The sequence below is a fragment of the Festucalex cinctus genome, chromosome 6 (genome assembly GCF_051991245.1).
Source record: "Festucalex cinctus isolate MCC-2025b chromosome 6, RoL_Fcin_1.0, whole genome shotgun sequence".
Taxonomy (NCBI): domain Eukaryota; kingdom Metazoa; phylum Chordata; class Actinopteri; order Syngnathiformes; family Syngnathidae; genus Festucalex; species Festucalex cinctus.
The window spans coordinates 16,232,984-16,256,183 of record NC_135416.1 but is presented as its reverse complement, the minus strand read 5'-3'; the positions used below and the strand labels follow the sequence as shown (position 1 = coordinate 16,256,183).

At 39.5% G+C, this 23,200-nt stretch overlaps 2 protein-coding genes across 6 annotated transcripts; one reads left to right on the top strand and one right to left on the bottom strand.

The window, feature by feature from the left end:
* Nucleotides 1-214: 214 nt before the first annotated feature.
* LOC144020598 (transcription factor AP-4-like) lies at nt 215-7,665 on the top strand. Of its 3 annotated transcripts, none has more exons than XM_077524227.1 (7): nt 215-701; nt 3,035-3,200; nt 3,385-3,483; nt 3,625-3,795; nt 3,967-4,101; nt 4,261-4,431; nt 5,496-7,665. In XM_077524227.1, exons 1-7 carry the CDS (start codon nt 613-615, stop codon nt 5,649-5,651), a joined length of 987 nt encoding a protein of 328 aa, XP_077380353.1. In that variant the 5' UTR covers nt 215-612; the 3' UTR covers nt 5,652-7,665. The 3 variants fall into 3 exon arrangements, with proteins under 3 accessions (XP_077380353.1, XP_077380354.1, XP_077380355.1); XM_077524228.1 differs by lacking the exon at nt 215-701 and adding an exon at nt 1,255-1,511; XM_077524229.1 differs by lacking the exon at nt 215-701 and adding an exon at nt 2,609-2,683.
* Nucleotides 3,455-22,550, bottom strand: wdr19 (WD repeat domain 19). Of its 3 annotated transcripts, none has more exons than XR_013283925.1 (39): nt 22,283-22,550; nt 21,791-21,882; nt 21,643-21,708; nt 21,431-21,556; nt 21,177-21,292; nt 20,974-21,089; nt 20,732-20,812; nt 19,455-19,567; nt 19,158-19,331; nt 19,018-19,088; nt 18,761-18,927; nt 18,542-18,662; nt 18,357-18,463; nt 18,149-18,265; nt 17,892-18,047; nt 15,983-16,130; nt 15,312-15,525; nt 14,801-14,960; nt 14,577-14,687; nt 14,384-14,493; nt 14,126-14,183; nt 13,193-13,339; nt 13,040-13,122; nt 12,887-12,970; nt 12,642-12,788; nt 12,351-12,475; nt 12,131-12,240; nt 11,849-11,917; nt 11,693-11,770; nt 10,414-10,510; nt 10,171-10,295; nt 9,734-9,815; nt 9,162-9,312; nt 8,658-8,781; nt 8,480-8,556; nt 8,193-8,309; nt 5,455-5,599; nt 3,952-4,072; nt 3,455-3,848 (listed from the first exon to the last, which is right to left on the bottom strand). XR_013283925.1 is itself a non-coding variant. In XM_077524226.1 (37 exons), the coding sequence occupies exons 1-36, from the start codon at nt 22,286-22,288 to the stop codon at nt 8,195-8,197; spliced, it is 4,044 nt and encodes a 1,347-aa protein (XP_077380352.1). In that variant the 5' UTR covers nt 22,289-22,550; the 3' UTR covers nt 4,155-5,599; nt 8,193-8,194. The 3 variants fall into 3 exon arrangements, 1 of the variants encoding a protein (XP_077380352.1); XR_013283926.1 differs by having other exon boundaries at nt 5,460-5,599; XM_077524226.1 differs by lacking the exons at nt 3,455-3,848; nt 3,952-4,072 and having other exon boundaries at nt 4,155-5,599.
* Nucleotides 22,551-23,200: the final 650 nt, after the last annotated feature.

Below are 23,200 nucleotides of genomic sequence, written 5' to 3'. Positions count from 1 at the left end.
AATTTATTTAAAACGCATTTAGCCATTTTTAATGGAATCTGAATTAATACCATGAAATAATTGACTTGCATTTCGTTTTAAACGAGAAAGAATTACACATTCACTTTTGTTTTTACGTCATCGATTGATGAACGTTTGCCTCCGCCCCTTGAGTGCTCCAAGGTTAAATCCAGGAGCGGCTCTTGTCCACGTTCCACAAGCACTCGCTGCTCGTCTGCTCTCCTTTACTGGCTTGTTTGTCTTACCGGAAGGAGGCTGATTCCAACCAGCTGTTTCCCGCCTCACGCAGATCAGCTGCGTGCACGCACACAATCACACAGTAGGCGGGGGCAGCAGACATACACACAAACACGTAGTAGGCGGAGGCAAGATACAACACGCGCGCGCGCGCACGCACACACGCATTGGAGGGAACCCCATCAGCTGTGGACAGCTACAACTTTTGTTTTTCGAACCCGTTTCTTCTCATCACCGCGCGTCTTGCGTGTGAGTGACTGCTAGAATATACTACAGCAACTGTGCATTTCGTGGCACATTTTTTTCCCCCCAAAAGAGAGAAGTGGGAGGGAGAGAGAGGGCAAAACACGCGTTTCAGGGGGTGGCTTTGAAAGCATGGAATATTTCATGATGCCGACAGAGAAGATACCGAACCTCCAGCAGTTCAAGAAGACTGAGAAGGATGTTATCGGGGGACTGTGCAGGTACGTTCCGAAGCACGTTGTGGATGTGGCGGTACGCTGCGGTCTCGACTTCACGCAACGCGCTAGCCATTAGCTGCTAGCATGCGATAGTTTGGCAGCAAGGTTGTACAAAGTGGCGGATGACTACCCGAGTTGCAGCCCTTCCGTGCGCGCGGAAGCTACATGGAGTCGCCCGTGTCATGTCATTCGTCAGCGGGAGGGTCAAGCTTTGCCCCGCGGGAGACGTTAAGGGGGCATTCACTCCCAAAATATGTAAATCGACGACATGAAATCGATACAGCGCATTTCCAGTCGAGCACGTGGTGGTTAACGTGTTCGCCACAGTCTCGCTGTTTGGAACTAAATTCGGCTCATCAAACATATTTTGGAACGCGTTTATTATTTCTAATATTTTGCGTTGGAGCTATATGTGTAGACGTAAGAACCATTAAAGCTCGCGCTGCGACTTTCACGTTGACGTCCCCGCGGTTGTGCGGCTAACTGCCAAGCTAACACAGCGTGACAATTTTCCAACCGCGTTCGGTTTTGGTTTAAAAGCCCGAACTGGGGTTTGGGGGGTTCAACGAGCACACACGTCGGGCCACCCGCGCGGCCTTTAATTGTGGTGTTTTGGGGGGTGCAGTGAACGTTGGGAGTTAGCTCGGCGCTAACGATCGAAAGCATTGTTCTCCTCGGTGCCCGGGGGCCTTCAGCTGCATGCCTACCGCCGCTGCTTCTGTGCTCAGCGTGGACTGGAGGAAAAGGAGAGGAGTCACATTTCACTGTGCTGCTACCAGCTGGCCGACGCGCCCTCCGGCGGCCATGTTGTAGGTGCGCAGCTCCTGGCGGCCAAAACAGAAGCCGAAAACAGCCGAGCTCGTTTCTTAGAAATAAATAACTTAGCCACGCCGAAACCCTACAACAGTCATTAAATAAAAGATTTTAAGTAACGGGCAGGTTATGAATAACTGCGTATTCGTAGCAATAGTTTTACTAGTCAACATATAATTTGGAACAACTTGATGCTAGCTGAAGAGCGAGTCGGGACACCTCATTAGGCACACCTGGGCCGGCTGCAGGGGACGGTCTACAGCAAAAATAAAAATAACAAAATAAATACAAACCAGACGAATATCTATGGGCAGTTAAATGTAGCATGACATACCGACACTAAGAAGTACAATATTTTGGAACATTTAAGTTAACCAGATATTTCCCAACACACTTTTTCATATTAACCAAATGAAGAAGCAAAAGTAGAACGAGGAAGGAAAAATGGAGGAAAGAACTAAAGGAAAACAAAACAAACGAAAAAAAACAAAACAGATTGCCCTCACTTGAAACCACGGTTGAAAACCTAACTCCAACCTGTCGTGTTAACCCAGGCTAGAAATCTGAGACTTGAACCCTAAAGTGTCATTCTTTTGTAATGTTTACACTTCTCAGGGTATTATTTTTTTTTTTTTTAGGAACATTCATTTTAAAAATCAATGATTCAGGACTATAATAAACAAAATGCATGTAACCATGTTATATTATCCCCGTCATCACCATTAAAACCTAAGCAATATCATTTTTGTAGATGTCTGTTTTTTTTCTCATGATGGCTTGGAAATCCAGTGAAATAAATTAAGTTCAGAATCGTTTTAGACAGTTTTGTTTTTCCTGCCAGTTAATGGCTTTGTAACAACGTTGAAAATTCCCTTTCACTATCTGTTGGTGTGATTTTCCCACCCACAACAATTGTATCCTATTTAAAACCACACAAGCATTTTGCTGTCTGACCATGAGTGTTTTATAAACATCTCGGATCAAGTTCTACTGGTTTGTTTCCTCGCGTTAGTTGTCCTCTCTGTGCCTTAATCTCGTTTTAATGGTTAACATGTTCAGTGACAACCTTGCAGTTGAGTGTGGGTTATAACTCAGAGTTCATTTCAACTCTGTGACCCAGAAGTGGTTCAAGCTAAGGAATGTGAAGAGGTCAAGATTAAGTCTTAAGTAAAGTTAGGTCAAGTCTACTCCTATTTTTAGTGTCTGTCTGATCCAGTATTATGTTTTATTGTGGTTGTATTTTTGTCCAGCATGGATGCTTTGTGTGAAAGTAATGAGTAAATGGCACATCTAGTCAACTGAAGTATCGCTTCTCACACTTTTGAGCATTTACATTTCCTGTGATGTTACAGGAATCTTTTACTAGACTCATATCTGCACTTTAAAAAAAAAAAAAAAGTTTTTAATTTAGTTTATGTTATACTATGTTCCTTTTAAATTGTGCTCAAAGCTGCTGGAACAAAATCGTGTTTATGCTTCTTGATAAAAACACAATTACCTATGTCTTGTGACTTTTCTTTTAGTCTGGCCAACATCCCCTTCAGTCCAGAGACAGCCCAGGACCAAGAGAGGCGAATCCGACGCGAAATTGCCAACAGCAACGAGCGGCGACGCATGCAGAGCATCAACGCGGGCTTCCAGTCTCTTAAAACTCTCCTGCCTCACACAGATGGAGAGAAACTCAGCAAGGTACATAATCATAGAATTGAACGCCATACCCGGAATAGGTGAAAATTCACAATATAGAGACACCATAAATTTACTATTATTATTATAATTATTATTATTATTTATTATTTTTATTATTATTATACAAATTATGTGTTCTACTTGGTGTAAACGGAGCTTTATTCACTTTTGTGTCTCACTTCAGGCGGCCATCTTGCAACAGACAGCAGACTACATCTTCACCTTGGAGCAGGAAAAGACGCAGCTCCTGTCACAGAACAACCAGCTCAAACGCTTCATACAGGTATGACCAAGTGCTGTTATACTGCCCCAACAGCTTCTCTCAAACCTTTTTGGACCTTTTGTGTTCTTGTTTGAAGCATAATGTTGGTTTATGTCAGTGTAAGGTGTGTGACTCTTTCCTGTTCCCGCAATCTGACGGCAGGAGTTCAGTGGTTCTTCGCCCAAGAGGAGGCGAGCCGAGGAGAAGGATGAAGGCATTGGGTCACCTGACACTCTCGATGAGGAGAAAGTGGAGGAGCTGAGGAGGGAAATGCTGGAGTTGCGTCAGCAACTGGACCGAGAACGCTCTGCACGCATGCAGCTGGAGGAGCAGGTGATCATGCCATTGAAATAAGTCGCCGGATATCTCGGGTCCGGTTAGAAACTCTGAGAAATGTATTGTCTGTTTTTAATAACTGATGTCTTTCACATGTAAAACAAGTTCATGTGAAGTTGATCTGGAACAGTTGGTGGACTAGGGGTTGCTTACGTGTTTTGGATGCAGGTGCGTTCTCTGGACACCCAAGAACTCCCGGATCATCTCAAGTTGGTGGAGGAGGAGCACGCGCAGCTCCAGAGCCAGACGCTGTTACGGCTGCAGCAAATCCAAGCTGCAGACAGACCACCTCATAGTCCCAAGGTTTGGCACAAACATTCATACATGTCAAGTCTACCTGTATAAAAGACTCATGCTGAAAAATACAAATGATTTTATTACGTACCACAAATTACAATTAATACATTGTAGCATATTTACATTGCACATTGAAGTGTTTTTTGTTTGTTTATGTGCCTTCAGGTGGTAGCCCCTCTCACTCCCATGGCCTCAACCCACCACCCAACAGTCATCGTACCAGCACCGACACTAACCCAGCAACCCCATCACCACGTCACCGTGGTAACCATGAGCTCATCTCTCCACAACAGCACCGTGTCCACGTCGAGACAAAACTTGGACACCATTGTGCAAGTATGTTCTTTGCATGTTTTAGATCATACATAACATGCACAATCGAATGGCGTCCAATATGTGAGCTGTATCAAAGTGTCAAAAACCTATATTTATGTAAACGTGGCGGTGTATAACTATACTGCATCATTTTTTTATCAAATCCCCCTTTAGAATAAACAGAATAGTTGAACAAGCTTGTTTCAAAATGGTATGTATATGTAATATGATGTAATTGTACATTATATATAGGGCCCAGGGGGCAATTGGTATTCATCTTGAAGCTTAGCCTGGTAGAGGGAAAGAAAATATTGGTGGACCGCCAGGCCTATAAAGCACTGGTGGAAACCATGGGTTTTGATATTCTTGGTGTACACTATCATACTTCCCCCCAATTCAAAACTTTTATTTCATTCTTTTAAAAAAAAGAAATGAAATGGGACAGAAAGAAGTGAAACATGTCTACCGTTGATAAAAAAAAAAAAGGGGGGGGGGGATAATAATAATTATAATAATCATCATCATCACAAAAAAATGACAAGCAGTCAAGATGCTTTCAAGGTAAACAAAATGATTCAACAGCATGACCTTGTGCTATATATATTTCCAGTAATCGAGCTTTTATATATTTTTTTAAAATATAAATGAATGGACTGAGATGATTGAGTTTTAAAATCTAGATTGTTCCACACACTAACACCTTGAGTTGAAATACATTGTTTTTGTTTTCATGATGGGTTTATACATTATTTTAAGGCAGTTAAACTCCATCAATTCATTGAATTTTAAAGTTTTTAGTTGTATAACTATTGGATTAGTGTGGTCTCTGTATCCACATCCAAACTCGACACAAATAGCACATTTCTGTAAAAGAAAAAATGGGTTCAGTGTAGGTACACCCCCACACTTCAATGCAATACTGCAATCAAAATATTAGAAACAGTATAATGAACTACAAACACAAAAATAAACATGTTTTAAAAAAAAAAAATAAAGGTTTTGACGCAGCTCTCATATCGGATTCATTACATTGTGGAAGTGTACCTCACATTGTGTCTAATTGAATATTTGCTGCATCATCCCAGGCGATCCATCACATCGAGCGCACTCAGGAGAGGAGAGCGAGCGCAGAAGAGGAGCAGAGACGAGCCGTCATAGTAAGCCCCGCCCACGTCGCCATGGACACTGCCTGCTCAGACACAGACACGGACACAGAGGGAGAGGACTGCTCAATGAACTGATCATGCTGTAAACTCTCCAACACTTAACACCATCTCACTGTAAGATTCCATCCAGAAGCTTGACTACTTAAAAGAAAAAAAAAAATCTCCGAGCTCCGGCTTCCTGTAGTGAAGCGCTTTTCTTTGTCGCTCTCGCATTGTAAATTGTCCGACTGAAAACGAGGAGTGGTCAGCGTGCAGAGGAGGCCAAGTGGGTCTTCTTGGGGCTGCTACTCATCGGTCCGTCCTCCCAGTTGTTTTCCATTGCCAGGCGCTGACGATATTATTTGTGCTGCAAATTGACATTTGTACTACAATAGAAAACTGAATGTAATACGGTAGGCAGCAGCTCCTGACTTTTTGATTCAGAACAGGGGACTTTTTTCTAAATTAGAAAAGTCGTAAATTACAGGATCGATACTAAAGGAAAATATTTTTACTTGAATAAATATAATTATCAGCTTAAGCCCTTAAAATAGATTTTGAAGAATATAAGCTATTGAACAATTGACAGTTTTTTAAGTGTTTTTGGAAATACTGTACACCCCATCTTGGTTACTGAACTGCGTTCTCTTGTGAGATTAACTTAAAAATTGGATGTTTATTTGTGTTGATAAGGAGCAGGTTGCCTTGACACCCGAAATTTGAGCCACCCAAAGCGCACCTGCTGACTTAAGGCACGAAGTCAATGTTGGTTCACCAGTGTTCTGGTAACAGCTGGCGAGGTTTCTCAATCAGTCTCAGACAGCTTGACTGATTGAAACAGTCTCTCTTTTTTTTTTTTTTTTTTTTTAAGTTAATAAAAGATGAAAATGTGATGTGCTCTTCAAATACATTAGTCTGCATGACGATTTAATGTTTTCCACCAAAGACTCCCAGTCGCAACTCCTGATCATGGTTTGTTGTTTTCAGTGACTATGCACTTGAAGTGTTTGCTATTTATGCAATTGCATCTTCAGCCCATTTATACACGAGGTGAATATTTCTATGCACCGCTAACAGGTGTGCATGTCACACCAACAGTATAGTTGTGATGCGCTTGTATCAAAGAATATGATTATCGTTCTTACGTGGTGCTGTTTTCCAACATGGTGCTCTGCTGACTAGCACTGAGCGGAATATTTTGAAACGTGGCAAAATTAGTTTTGTGTGGTTGTGCTGGAAAATTACTTAAGTGATCAGTGGTGTTAATTTAAATACACCGTGATCGATCGGTCACTGTTAAATTGAAATACCACAATAGTCCAAAATGAGCACTGGCCAAATGTCATCTCCGAATCGCTTCATGTTGTGATGTTGATCTTGAACGTATTCTTTTTTCTTTTTTTTTAAACTGGAACTCTGTTTTTACTTCCAAACACAACTTGATGCTGTAAACATTCCATTTGTTTGAAGTTGTCTTTTAATCTCGTCATTTCTGTTGCAGACTGAATGCATGTTACTAATGTGTTGTGTATTGTAACAGGCATTTTCTTTTTGTTTTGATACACATGTTGAACGTGAAAAGGGTTTAGTATGTACGTGAACGCTGCAGCTCATAATCTGACATCAGTGTTCCATCTGGTTAGACTAGTTTGTTCCATGCAATATGGGAAGTTAAGGGGTTTGGGGATGGGTAGGAATTATGTCAAACGGGAGGCCGCAACCTAAAGTCAAACTGGACTTTTGGTGGGTAAAACTAAGAAGAACGTTTTTCAACAATAAGATCTGTACAGTACACATTGTATTTCAGCACTCATGCCTTTCAGTGAATTTTGAAATATTTGGTTTAAAGCACTTGCTCTACTCTACTGCCTGAAACAATGATGAGAAAGTTCCATTATTATTTTTTAAGTATGCTCTTTACTGACAATTTTTGTTCAATGTGATCTGTTTTTCTGCCTTTCCATCATTTTACATTTGTTGGTGTTTATTTTTTTGTGTTTTTTTTTTTCAGTCTGCGTCAATGAGAAGCTGTTATATTTTTGTTTAAAAAAAAACTTGGGTAAACAGTCCTTTGTATAAAGAATAAAAAAATAAACTTTGTACTTTTCTATGACAACGAGCTTGATCATTAATTGTACCTGGATTTTTTGTTTTTTTTTGTTTTTGTTTTGTCTAACAGCAAAAGGACGAGACTTAAATGGCAATTTTGTTTTGTCTAACAGCAAAAGGACAACGAGACTTAAATGGCAATCTCATCAAATTTTGTACCCAAGGTGTGGTGTATTATGAACCACCATTACCCCCCCCCCCCCCCCCCCAATACGTACTACATGGAAGATGTTCTGTACTTCATGTCAGTTAGCAAACGTTTAAGTATCGTCATTGATTGTCGGGGTTAGTTACTACAAACTTTAAAATTCATCTCAATTTTGCCCATTCATATAAAATAAATACTACTTTAACAACTCAGCAAAATAAAGTCCCCTAAAGATTGAAGAATGTCAACAGTAGTGACACTTTACATCCAAGTTAAGTGAGCAGAAGATTTAAATTTTACAGTATAGAAGTTAATTAGAATTTTATAAAATTCTGCAGGCTGACCAAAAGCCATTTTACATATGCAACTTTCACAGTCACCTTCACTGATCCACTTGATCTGTCTGCAAGTGATTTGAACAATCCTTGATCCTCTTCACTTGCTGGGCACTCAGAGTCTCTGAGCACATAGGACACACTGTCTCCGTCTCCAGTAACCTGAAATCATTCAAGGACAGATGAGTCACCATTTGAGAAATTCAAAGCACTATTTTTCAGTCAATACTGTAAAACCTGGCATCATTATAAACAATGGATTAATTTTGTCTCACCAAACTGGCTTTTTCAAATTATTTATAGCATCAATGATCGTCCATTGTGTCACTCACAGGATGAACTGCGAGTAGAGTGCAGGAAATTCACAATGCGGACACACAGACCAGTCTTCTTTCAGCATATGACGACCCTATTGTGGCGATAAAGCAAAACAAAATACACATTAAGTTGTGATTTTCGGGGATGGACTTAAGTGTTTCGTCAGCCCAATGAATGATAGCGCACACTCACTGTGGCGATGCAATAGGGCAGGTTGTTCTTGCACGAGATGCACAGCAGTTCGTTCTGAGGAAGCTGGAAGCCACAGTACGGACACGGGGTAGTTTCCTCTTCCAACTCTGATGTATCTGGACGCCTAACCAAATTAAAGTCATGTAGGAATTGAAAGTTAATGATAGGTGACCACATGATGTATGTATGTTAATAAATAAAATATACATAAATTCCTGCATTTTAATCAACCAATTTTAGAAAGAAAAAAGTTAATGAAACAAATAATACAGGCCTCTTGATATGTCAAAAGTATATGGGTCTCTATGGGCCCACTTTTGAGTTACTTGGTAGCTCCGACCTCTAGTGGTGAAGTTAGTAACCTACAGTTTCAACACCCAAAGTAGAGTTGAAATTTTGGCTACCTTGTAATAAAACAGTCACCTTTGTTTTGAGCAGCATGTGCTTGTGTGTGCTATGTGAAGTTAGTTGACATCAGGAGAGTTAGTCATGTTGGTCGCTCACCGGACCATAGCCTCGATCTTCTTCCTGTAGTTCTGGTGTATCTCGTTTCTGTACTCGGGGCGCATGAGCATGGCGGCAAAGCCAAAAGCCGAGTTCTTCAACCCGGCTCGGTGACATTCAATGACCGCTGAAGTCAGAATGGGCACAACATCTGCGGAAACACAACACACAAGTGATAATATTTTTTTTTTGGGGGGGGGGGACAAAAATAAACAAATTACAAATAATTTTATATTAGTAATAATTTCATTTCAGGAGTAGAATTGAATGATCTGTTTAATTAAGGATGTAGCGAGTTTTACCAGAGGTGGCAAGTACCCTGAGGAGATGTTTCAGGCATTTAAAAAAAAAAAAAAAAAGTCAAAATATGACTTGGGCCATTATCTTAGAGGGTGATAATATTAGGTTCACTTAGGTTCACTTTGTGACTGTGAATGGTTGTTTGTATATGTGCCCATTGATTGGCGAGCAATCAAGCCAGGGTGTTCCCTGCCTCTCGCCCCAAGTCAGCTGGGATAGGCTCCAGCCCACCTGAACAGGATAAAACGTTGAAATAGTGTGTCATGACTCACGTGCAGGAAACTTGCTGATATTTTTGCTGACACGAATGAGCATACGTGCCCCTTTAAGGTGGTCTCTTCTCTTGATGTGGATCTGTATGGAAACAACATTTTGTATTTGTATCTATTATATCACAAAAAACATGTATTTGAACAGGGTTGTGTTGACTTCCTATAACCACAAACAAAACAACCGTGTATAACTATTAAGAGGCATATGTGTTCGGAAATTAAAACAAAAGCTATGAATTTAACTACCTTTCTATGAATACCGAATGCTCGCCAGAGGCGATGTTGAAATCACTGTGAAGACTTTTTGCATTTACTGTATACATACATACAATTTGATAACATTCTATTTATTATTTTAATATTCTGATTTCCGCCCCACCCTTCATTACAAAGACAGAACTGTGAGCTGAAAGGAGTCACCAAAGGTATTTGCTCACTTTTCCCACCAGGTAGGAGTGCAGGATCATCAGGTTAGTAGCCATTTCTGCAGGAATCTTTATCTTGTGGGCCTGCAGTTGTGTGTACATGCTGAACAGCACGTTATGAGAGCTACGATAGTTACCTGACAGAGACAAACAAGAAATGTAGCACCAAGTTAATTAGAAGCATAGTTGTGTCACATCATCGTGTATTATGATGCAATGGTAGAGAAAAAGCTTTTGGGGTAGAGGGGATCATACCTGCATTCTGCTCCTCCCGAGCGATGATGATGGCAGTGCGAGCAGCCTCCCTGTACTGCTGCAGTGCCATGTAGAGCCGGAACAGGTACTTGGCATCCTTAAAATGAAAGGGGAAGTCAACATTAAACATTTCTTGACAATAATATGTCAAATGTGACCTCACTAGTCTAAACATAACGTTGTGATTCTAATATTACATTTGTGGAATATGAGTTAAGAAGCAAAATACAGTCGTTTTTATCCATCTCAGGGGGCGGCCATTTTGCCACTTGCTGTCGACTGAAGATGACATCCCAGTTGCTCAGGGCTCAGTTAAGACCAATCACAGCTCAGCTATTTTCTGAAGTTGAGTTGTGATTGGTTGAGCAACTGTGATGTAATTTTCACTAGACAGCAAGTAGCAAAATGGCCGCCTTCTGATATAGATAAAAACTCCTGGATTTTGATGCTTAATTCATAACACCTCTTTAACAACTCTTAAAACTTTCATTATAATCCTACATTCAGACATTGCTGAGGTAGAAAGTATTCTCTAATAGTTGTTTCTAGATGAAAGAGCAGACAACTATACGAGTAGTTTTTGTAATTTTACTATAGTTACCTTTTAATTGGAGTAATTAACTTATTCACTCCAAGCGATTTTAACTGAAGCAAACCCTTCACTCTTGGGTGTTAAACTGGATTTTGACTGATTTTGCAAGGCCCACAGAATATTATGTTCTTTTGCTATAAAAACATGGAACCTAACAAAAGAAAGATTAGTCTCTTCTTTCATCAGGAAAAAAAAAGTATATTACTATCCATTTTGCAGCAATTAACATTAGAATATAGCTAAGTTTCATCACGATTCACAAATCTGTTTAAAATGCAAAATCCAACATGGCCCTGGTTGATCTTTTATACTCTGCTGCCACCTTATGGACGTTTTTGTAATAACTACCATTGTCATTACCATGCTCTTAAATTCAGAGGCTGCATCAAAGCCTTCTGTATGCTCTAGCATTAAAATTTTTTTAAGAAAAACAAATAAACAAACAAAAACAAACAAACGTATAATAAATATGTCTTTGGGAGCATGGTAATATTTAGCATAGTATAGTATAACGTATTTATCCGTTTTTGGGAGCAAACGAGTTAAAACAAAAGCATAATTATCTAGAGCATTTTTGAATCAACCCTTGTGTTGTATCTCACTCAACTCAGGGAGCGTACGTATATAAACAGTTTAGGCTGGAATTGTTACGATAAAATATGAAATAATACGTCATGTAATCATCACCTTCGGGATGCCATCGCTCTCCCCCATGAGGTATTCTATGAGCAAATTAGTCAGGGAGGTGTCTTTGGCTTGGCCCACCTGTTAGTAAACACACATAATGTACATGAATGTTGAATGTTGATGACAGTGATTTTGCACTGCATGGTGATATCTCACCGTTTCAATGGCCATGTCCAGAGCCAGACTGTCTTCCGTATTAGGACACTTTAGGAAGTGTTTCAAAGCCTGGGGGAGAAAACATGAGAGATTGATGCTTTAGCCAAGTGATTACTGTGAGAAATTATCTGGTAATTAACTGTTCAGAAATGATTTTCAAGGTTTATGACAAATGTTCTGTTGGTTTAGTGACACTAAGAACAATTAAACACTCATCCACTAGGTGGCAGAAGGTACACTCAACCAGTCCATTCATGTACAATGATGAACGAGAGCTCTTACTCTGCTGTATTGTCCACACTTTTGAAAGAACTTCCCAGCTTGCAGGTGGTTCTTCTCTGCCTCAAAGTAGAGAGCGATGCTCTGATAATCCTCCAGTGTTGCATCAGAACCTGGTGAACACAGCAGCGGACGTGTGCATGTGTTATTTTGTATTAGTCAACACAAAAAAACGGTGCAAAGCGATGAACAACACGACTTGCAAAAGTTGATAGTCACAGACCGATGATGTCCGCGTAGACCTCCATCTGTCTGTGCTGCTGTGCTAGCTGGAAAGCATCATCGTTGCACTGAGACAGCACCAGGAAGTGGATGGCTGAGCTGTAGTCATTCAACGACAAGAAGAATCTGCAAAGACACAAACCAAAAAATCAGATCTGTGTTTTTTCTATTTTTTTTTTTTAACAAGCTATAAACCTATTGTCTTGGCAGAAATTTTGATCCAACTTTTTTTTATTGAATCTCAGTAGATTATGCAGGTGTGTACTTAACCTACACCCTTTTTTGTTCCCACCTGGCCACCATCTTTGCTCCTTCAATACTCTGCGTCTCTCTGACAATGCGAACGGCACCTTCTGGGTTTTTCAGGTGATCCAGCAGCACGCGAGTCATATTGTCCCAGTCTTTAGCGCTCCCATAGGCTTGTGCTGCCTCCTTATAACTGATGAACACAGAATCATTTACGTTGGTTTTGAGGATTTTTTTTTTTTTTTCCCCCTACAAGTCCTAATTTCAGTCGAGATGTCAAGAAGAACCTACTTGCCATCCGCCTCTTTGGTTTTAGCATACTGCAGGTGGATCTTGGAAGAGGTGACATTAGGCAGCAATTCTCCCACCTTTGCCCTGAAAGCGGAGTTGTTTCGAGGTTGAGAAATGGAGACCACATTTAGGGTCTGAGTGCTGTTGTCTCACCAGTTTTTGCAGCGAATATAAACCGATGCCGCCTTGTCATAGCACTGTCCTTTTTCATAGAGCTGAGCCGCTTCAGAGAATTGCTATGAAATAAAAACAACAATATAATACAGGTGTTTAGACACACAACAGAGACTAAAATCCAACTCTTACCTTCATACTTTCCAGTATGGCTGCACATTCTTTCTTAAGGACTCTACTTTGGTGCTGAATAGCGAATGCTACTCCTCTCCTGATGTCACCCATCCGAATGGCCATCCTGGCTATGCCTGCCTGGCACACCTCGTCATGTTCCTGGAACTGCAACACGAGCGAAAGGATGGTAAGAAAACAGTAGACAAGAAAGTACACAACATTCATTAATAATAATAATTACTACAGTGTCACTGTTTTATCCAAACCAGACAATGTTTCTGCCTCACCAAATTATACTACTGACTTCAGAAATGTAAAACGTTTCCATGTGAGCATATGTCAGTAATGTTCCAAAGAAAATGTGAAGTTTTTGATATACATGTTATAAAGTTATTAATTTCACAATATGTGCATTATTGTGCTTAAACTGTTAAACAATACTGCAACCTGAAAGCTGTACCTCATATTTTTGACTTTCATGGAAAGGCATTCACTTCACACTTCATTGTGACACCAAGCTGCAAACCTCAACCAATAAATTATATTATCTGACAAATTATTCATTTTAAATACTGCTTCAGTGTCACGGGGTGTTGAAGCCAATCCCGGCTCACTTCCTTCAAAAGGCAGACTAAACCCTGAGCACCAGTCAGTCACAGGGCATATATAGACAAACAACACATTCACATTCACATCGAAGGACAATTCATTGTAGTTTATCTTCAGTTTGTGAAAGGTGAGAGGAAATCGGAGTATCCAAAAAATAATTATAATAAATAAACCACACACAGGCATGGGGAGAACATGCTCACTCCACATAGAAAGGCCAGAGCCCGGATTTGAACCCACAACCTCAGTATGTTATGTATGTACATACGGAAAAAAAATGGCAAAAAGTAAAATGTTCTTATCTGATTATTTTGTCATAGAGATTGAATCTAATGCACTTACTTTATTATTCTGAGTCATGCCTTTCTCATAGTGTGCCAGAGCATTCATGTAGTCTCCACTAGAGAGAGAGAGAAGAGAGAGAGAGAGAGAGAGAGAGAAGAGAGAGAGAGAGAGAGAGAGAGAGAGAGAGAGAGAGAGAGAGAGAGAGAGAGAGAGAGAGAGAGAGAGAGAGAGAGAGAGAGAGAGAGAGGCAGATGATGCATCAGACATTTGAGATGAAAACAGGAATAGGATTGGTCTGGGTGTGTGTATATGTACATAAACTCCAGATGAACAGCATATTCTTTGGAAAGGAATGGAATCTGGTCTTCTGCTAACCCCTTGGCTAACTTCAGAGCACTGTCCCAATGCAGCAGGTCTCTCCTCATCTAACAAAATAAAAACAATGGAACTTATAACTTAGCTTAGAATGCTTAACCTCAAAAACAAAAACTGTGTGTCTATATCTGACCTCTAAGGCAGCGATGGGGCAGCTTGAGGCCAGATAGAGGTCCTGAGCAAGACAAAAGTCCTCCAGGAACATGGCCAAATGACCTGCAAGTAAGTTATTATCCTCAATGCCCTATAAAAAAAAAAAAAATTCAATGTTTCTTCATGATTTCACAAATTTCATACTACAGTTGTTCGAAACACCCAAGCTACTCCTCAAGCAACGCCCAAACCTCCACCACTCACCTGGATGGCCTGAAGTGACATCACCATGGCCACATTACCACTCATGCGGTAGAAGTGAATGGCCAGCTCGAGCTCCATGTGAACCAGACAGGCTTTGCCAATCTCTGCCTTGTTGGCCTCATTGCCCCCAGTCAAACACAGATCCCAAGCTTCATAAAACCTTCGGAGAGACGCAAGCGCACAAAAAAGAAGAAAAACTGTAAGAAGAAAAAACTAAAAACACTTGATGACTACACACAAGTTAAATAGAAAAGTTAATCAAGTCCCCATGTAGGATGGTTTGGTTTTAGATATTTAAAATTCATAAGGAACAATTAGGGACCAGTGTCAACAGTAACACTAACTAGAAAATGTATATATAAAAAAAAAAATCAAAAAAAAATCTGGTGAGCAGAGTTGACCGAGAGGTCTTGCTCTGACATGAAACAATGAACATTTGAAAGAAAACGATGAAAACCAGTAGTGCCAAGAAATCAAGACTCTCCAATCAAAAGCAGCGGGCCTAACCAACCTCTTGAGCTGGAGGGCCTGAGTAAGCTGCTTGCCAAGATCTGGCTGCGACCCAGACGGTGTGTTTGTTGAGTGTTCAAGGAAGGAGTGTGTGCTCAGAGCCACTTCACTGATCTTGCCGCTCGCTGTCTGGCACGTCAGCACGCCGTTGTAGAGCAGCAAAGGCTTGTGGGAGGAGAGAAGTGGAGTGCTTCCCACAGACACCACTCGTGGGCCTAGGTGACCAGGAGGAGATATGAAATATGAATTAAAAGGACAGTTCTGTTGATCTGGTGACATGATCACTCTGAATGACATTGACCACTCCATTACACATGCCTACACCTACAACAAAAAACAATACTATGTTATCCGTGACCTCAGTAGTCTAAATATGACATCCTGATTAATATTACATTTGTGGAATATGAGTTATGCAGCAAAATCCAGCCCTATTTATCTATCTCAGGGGGCGTCCATTTTGCCACTTGCTGGCAACTGAAGATGACATAATCAGGCAATGACCAATCACAGCTCACCTGGTTTCTGAAGCTGAGTTGTGATTGGTTGTTACCTGAGCAACTGTGATGTCATTTTCACTCGAAAGCAAATGGCAAAAATGGCTGCCTCTGATATTGATAAAAACTGCTGGATTCTGACTCATATTAAAACTTGTGTTTGACATCACCTTACCATATATAGTGGTTTTATGCACAGCGTAGGTATAGACTTTGTCATCGTCAAAAGCTACAAACACTACTCTGTCAGCGTGCCAGTTGTCCCACAGCACTCCTGTGATGGTCGGTGAGAAGTTTGGAAGCTCAAGGTACACCTCGACCGCCTGGAACGACACATGAATGCTCAATTTTGAGGAGGGCAGAGAGCCTTAACAAACAATTCTACTGATCATCAGAATTTCAAGAAAAGTTACTTTGAAAACCCTCATGCCAAACAACTTGTCTTGAGCTAGCAAAAATGACTTAAATGCACGTCTTTGGAAAGCTTCTGTGGAAAGGCGAAGGACCAAATGACACAGAAGGAAAAGTGCCCGCAAATTCCAAACAAAGAAAGCTACATTTTAGAGACAATATCAGAAGTTGTAGGCCTATTTAAGATATGGGTTTAATAGCTACAGGTGATTCTCATGGACCAAGCCCATTCTGTTTAATATGTGCTTGCAAATGCAGCAATGGCGTCTTGAAAATTGCTCAAAAAGAATACCTTGCTTCCATTTCCAACGCTAAACCTTTGCGAAACAGGATTCTCTGTGAACTCTGAATCTCAGAACTGTGAGACAGACATCCTAACCACTAGACCCACCATGCGGCCAAAACTATAGCTATTCAATGATTTTTATGGGGAAAACAAAACAAAACAAAACAAAACAAAAACTATAGGTAAAAATTGTCATAGTTTTCAAGTCATATTAAAATGGTTCATTATTGGACCACTTTTGGCACCAATGTCTTGATGTACCAACTAGGGCTTAGTATCGATTCTAATTTCCTCAATCGATTCACAACAGTTCAGTTAGATTTTTCCCCCGATTTAATTCACTTCAATTACATTCAATATCAATTAATTGTGGAACATGACATTATATTCCAAATTAAATTTTGTGTAGGCAGTAACTGGTTAAATTATTTAGTTTATCAATAAAAGTAATGTGCCCTGTGATTGGCTGGCAACCAGTCCAGGGTGTACCCCGCCTACTGCCCAAAAGCCAGCTGAGATAGGCTCCAGCACCCCCCGTGACCCTTGTGAGGAATAAGCGGTCAAGAAAATGGATGGATGGATGGATAAAAGTAATATGTTATAATCACGTAAGTATTACACAAACATTGATAACACCAAAGATGAGATGAAAATATTTTCATAATTCTAATTCAATACCTGTGAATATAAATTGAAAAGATTCTGAACTGTCTTAAAGTGATATAAATCAGTTCTTTTATAAATGTAACAAAATACTTTTAAATTCATTTGAACAGAAATTTTCAAGAAAACTAAGATACACACATAAAAAAAATCCATCCTTTAAAATTCAATTTTCTTATGCATTTATGGGGGAAAGATATTAAAATAATCAATTTATGGTTTTATGAATTGATATCAGATTCGAAAAGGAAAATCGATTAAATATCAATTATTGATTTAAAAAAAAAAAAAAAAAAAACAGACCTAGTACCAACAAAGTGTTTGTGGGACAGGACCTAAAAGGTCGGTTGACATCAAACTATTAGTTGTGACAATGGAAATAGAAAAGGAAGAACACGTTTCTAAAATAGACTTTGTCTTCTACTTGTAATCAAGAAAGACTTTCCATAGTTTAATATTTCATCTTACCGACTTTAATTGAATATATTAGTAGTGGGCTTCATTGTGTTGTGATGCAGTTATGTTACACTATTATTTACCGTATACTCACAGAGACAGGCAAAATCGGGGTTTACGGTTCCTGACTCTAAAGTGGCAAATTGAATAGAACTTCATAGTGTACTGGAAATGTGGTTACAGTACAGTATTCATAAACATGTCTTGAATTGGTTGTATTTTCAGCTGGTCATAAGGGTGTCAATCATTGTGTACATTATGTACTCACACTTGAAAGGGTGAGTAGGAAGCCGCCCTTCTTGTCATCAATAAATATCAACCGTGTACCATTTACATCGGGGAAAACTTTACTCACTGCCACAGTGTGGCTATAAGTGTTCACAGTTTCCCAGTCCTCCACCAGGACACACACAACGTTACCTAACTGGAAAAGCAGCAGAAGAATACAGGAATAATACAAATTGTCTTTTCAAAATGCAGATAAATGAAACATGAATGAATGAGCGAGTGCTTTGGCAGTCTTACATCAGTGCCATAGTAAAGGAAGTCAGCGGTGAGAGCGTGGCAAAGGATACGACCTTTTCTGTCATCGTCTGGGAACAACTTCATCTGTTTCCTCTCCTCCTGCTCACTGCCGTCAATCTACAAGACAAAAAAGGTCACATGCATGGATATGATATTTGTAACTGGCTAATGAGCTCATAGTCACAGGATACAAATAGATGTGACTTACCATGTGCAGTTGCACTTTCCCATCAAACAATGCTGCAGCATATTTTGCATTAAGACACATGTTGGTAACCGTCCCAAAGTACTCGATCTCCTTCAGTTTGGTAAAAGCTAAACATAAATAGTCCAGTAAAATGAATTGCATGCAGCGATTTGACTTAATGAACGACTGTTAAATATGACACACACCAGATTCTTGTTCAAGTGGTGCATAGAACCAGGCTTTGTTGTTCATTCCAACAGCAACATGGAAAGGTCCAACAGCAATGAAAGTTGGTTCAACTTCCACTTGAATAGCCACAGGGGGGATCTGCAAAACAACAGAGTTACTAAGGCGCACACTGAGTCTAGTGAGGAGTCTCGTCTCTCGCCCAAAGTCAACTTGAATTGGCTCATGCAAGTCCGTACCCCATAGTTTGACACAGTGACCTCCAGCAGAGATGTAAGGTAAGCCAGTCTGGTTCCGTAGCTGTCCCCCAGAATCGGAAGCTTTGTGAGGAAGACGTGAAGAGTGCCTTTCTGTGTGGATACTGCCAGCAGTTGGCCATCATCCGTCCAACTCAGCTGGTCCAGACCTGAGCAGACAGAGTGGGATGCAAGTAAAAGAGACGTGGTTGGTACAGGTGGTAAATTTCAGTCAACTGTATGTAAGGAAACTTCCTCACCTTTCGTCTCATCCTCCAGCTGAATCACATCGCTAATGTATTTGAAGTCAGACAGATCATGGATCTTTATACTGCAATGTATACAGAGATTAATCTTTCGGCACTTAAGTGTTACCTCTATTATAGCCTACTGTACATACCTGTTGTCCCCACAAGACGCTGCCTTGTTTAATATTGATGAGATAGCTACACTGTTAAGAGTGTCTTTGTGATTCCGGGCCTGGCATAGCTCATGCCCAATCTCTCTGATGTGAGTCGAAATGACCACAAAGTATCCATGCGAGAAGCCAATCAGTATATACCCATCACCAAACCTGATAAAAGAGGAAGAAAATCCCACAGAATATTCATCATGTGTATTTTGCAATAATAATAATAATAATAATAATAATAATAATAATACACTGTGTAAGGTTGTGTGTGTGTCTGTGCTGTACCAGCGATAAGAGACGATGCGCCCGTAACTCGCTTCAAATGCCAGCTCATACCAGTCGTCTGCATTGGTAACACTGAAAAGGACCAGGATTTTCTTTTCCACACAGACACTCACCTAGACAGTAAAAATATCAGTAAATATAATATACAATGCAATTCTATATTAATATATATGGGCCTGGCCGATTATCGACACTGATATTGGGCATTTTGACTAATACCGGTATTGGCCTTTTTTTTTTATATATGTAAAACTGACAGACGATAAAAGGTAAATTTAAAACCATTCTAATCTCAGGGAGCTATTTATTAAAATTTTTAGTTAACTTGATAAGAGATGCTGCTGACACTGGGAACTTTCTGAACCTTTTGATTTTTGTTTGACATTAAAACAAAGAAAAGTGGAAGTTGAAGATTTCAGGTATTTTTTAATTTTTGAGGAAAATATATTGACTGTAGAAAACTATAGAAAGCTATAGTATTTGCTTGTTTAAAGTAGGGGTCACACAAGAAGCTTGTGTGAGTGAGTGAGCGAGTAAAAAAAAAAAGAGAAGCTTGTGTGAGTGAGTGAGTGAGTGAGTGAGTGAGTGAGTGAGTGAGTGAGTGAGTGAGTGAGTGAGTGAGTGAGTGAGTGAGTGAGTGAGTGAGTGAGTGAGTGAGTAAAAAAAAATTGATGTTAGCATAGCACGACTTAAGTCTTGTAAAACCCGTAGGCAGGTAAATCCCCTCAAAATAAAGGTGGAACGTGCATGCAGCCGACAAATTCGCCTGGCCCCGTCTGCAGACAGTGAGTGACACGCCACCCCACACCCCGCTTTGCGAAAGACCCCGTCTTTAAGTTTCCATTTAACTTTTTAAGATGTACTGATAACCTTTGGGAGTTCTCTGAACATTTTGCTAAAAATTAAAATAATAATAATAATAATAATAATAATAATAATAATAATAATAATAATAATAATGAGAAGAAGAAGAAGAAGAAGAAAAATTGTCTCCAATTAAAAAAAAGTCTATATTTTGAAATGTCTGAAAAATTGTTCAATAAACATGCTTTAAGACATTACAAGAAAGTCAAGACTGCCATTTGTAATTTAAAACATTTTGACACCAATATTTTTTCCCCCTTTTTACTGAAAATGATTATCGGCTCCAAATATCAGTTATCGGCATCGATATCAGCCCTGAAAAAAAACACACTACTATAAAACACACAATAAACACTGATGACAACAATGCAAGTAGTGTAAGAAGGTGTGCCTAAATACACACTGAAACTCACAGTGTTCTCTCCTTGGGAAGTCCTTTCACTTGTCTTCATCATAGAAAAGTAAATGTCTGCAGGTGCACCACGCAGTTTTATCTACAACAAAAACATGTCATCTTAGTACAGTGTTTCTACATGTGGTTACTATGATGGTACTTGTTTATAGGTACTTATATTTACCCATACACAGGTAGAGCACCTGTAAATCATGACTATACGTGTATTGCGCGCTTTGTTTTTGTGTTCCATGTGACTACCTCTCGGATGGTGTCCCCTTCTTGGTTGCTGATGCTCAGATTGTTGTCATCGCAGCCAAGGGCCAATAGATTCTGAGCATTCCAGCAGCCACAGGTGATTTTCTTGGTATGTTTGCCTACCATGCATTGAAATAGTATTGAAAGAATATTACAAAAAGTGAGTTGAAAAGCTAAAAAAGGATCATGCTTGTTATGTCATTTACCTAATATTGGGATCTTGTGTGAGGTCTGCTGATTGTAGATTAACAGGTTTCCTTTGGCGGTCCCAGCTGCCAGCAGGGGACCCGTTTTTGACCACACAATAAGAGAAATATGATCTCTGTCAGGGAAAATGTTTTATTTTTATTCATTCCACTGAAATTGGTCTGTTTGTCTGAGCAACTTGGGCAATACTGTTAGTAAATCTTTAATATTAAATATACAGTTTAAAAAAAAATGAATGCAAATATAGTCCGACCTCATTCCACTGTCTATCTTGGATGTTTTATTGACACTGGCATCCCAAAGGTATATGGAGCTGGATTTTGCTGCTATCACTGCCAAAATGTCCCCATCTTTGTCCCAGTCCATCCCCACACAGCGTCTGGGTTAGTAAGAAAAAGAAAATGAACATAATTGTTTCAACAACAACAACATTTTTGCTCTCAATTGTTTATGCCTGACACATACCCAGGAAGGCTGATTTCAGTCAACTTGTATCCATGGCGATCAAATATTTTCACTGAGCTGTCTTGTCTGTTGGGTTGCATACAACGCATTGTGCATGGGGTTAGTCAGGTCACATGTTGGATTTAAAGAAGGCTCAATTTTCACTCACCCTGCAACAGCTATATAATTTCCGAGGGATTTCTGCCACTTGTACAATAACTTCGAGCCCATCCAAGCATTGTCTACGAGGGTGAAAATGCTCTGTGGACACAAAAAGGACATATGACTCCAACAAATTCAATACATTTCAACAAACACAAATCACAAAACATATCAAATGTATTTTCACTCGCTCAAGAAATTGTACGGTAGGCAAACAATAATAAATCATTTTTACATCTTGCTGAGCACAAGCAAATTATATAATTACAAGAAATGTAATAATCCAGTAGCTTTATAATGTAATATACACTTGATTCATTTAACAAGAAGCTGATATGAAAAAGCAGTTTTACATATCAAAATGTTTTATAAAAAGTTTCGTTAGCTAATTAGCACTACCATTAGCAAGTTTCTAGCTAAGTGAAGAAATTCATTCATTTAACTTAATGATGTTTAGCAATTGGAAAATAAAACAAATATATATTTGCGTAATACCAACCTTCATCTTGATGAAATTAGATACTTGAACGATCTGTTCTGTTCGATGCGAGTAGCGAGTAGCGATTTGATGCCACAATGTTTTCACCTCGTTTAAAAATTTCAGTATACGTTTGAAAACAGGTTAATTACAGTACTAGGCAGACACGTGATGAAAGAATAGGTTTGTGGAAGACGTGTATGTGAGAATTCGCAGACGCCAAAGCGTCTGGAACAGAAGTCATAGCAACAGTCCTTAGCCAATCATATCTTCCAAAGATGGCTTCCGGTTTAGTAAACCGGATTTGAGGGAGTTCGCCTGCCTCATGTTCCGACTAGGAACATGAATGGAGGAAAAAAATATATTTAAAGTTGAAGTCAGCTGGGATAGGCTCCAGCACCCCCGCGACCTTTGTGAGGAGTGAGCGGTTAAGAAAATTGATGGATGGATGGACTATTTTACGAGGAGAATTTTTAGTTACAATTTCGCACAAAAGAGCCATTATGTCCTACAGGACTTTTTTATGTATGTCAGGAGGGCATAACGCTACATTTACAGCATAGTGATGATGTGTTCGTTCGTTTAGTTCATAACATATTATTTATAACATATTACTTCATTTGTATGAAGGATGTAAAAATAAAACTTTACTTGAATGTAAGACTAGATTAGCCACCTTACATTCAAAACAATGAAATATGAGAAGTGTCAATAATGAATATACAACTAAATATATTAAATACATATGAATTTGGATAAATAGAAATTAATTTAACCCCAAAATGACATTTTATTTGGAGAAATTAACCGTACAGTTGGTGACCAGGATATTTCATCCAAACAAATGTCAGCTGACAGAAAAAGCAAATACATAATACTTCAATTATAAACAATTATGCATTAAACTGTTAAAAAAAAAAAAAAATAAAAAATAAATAA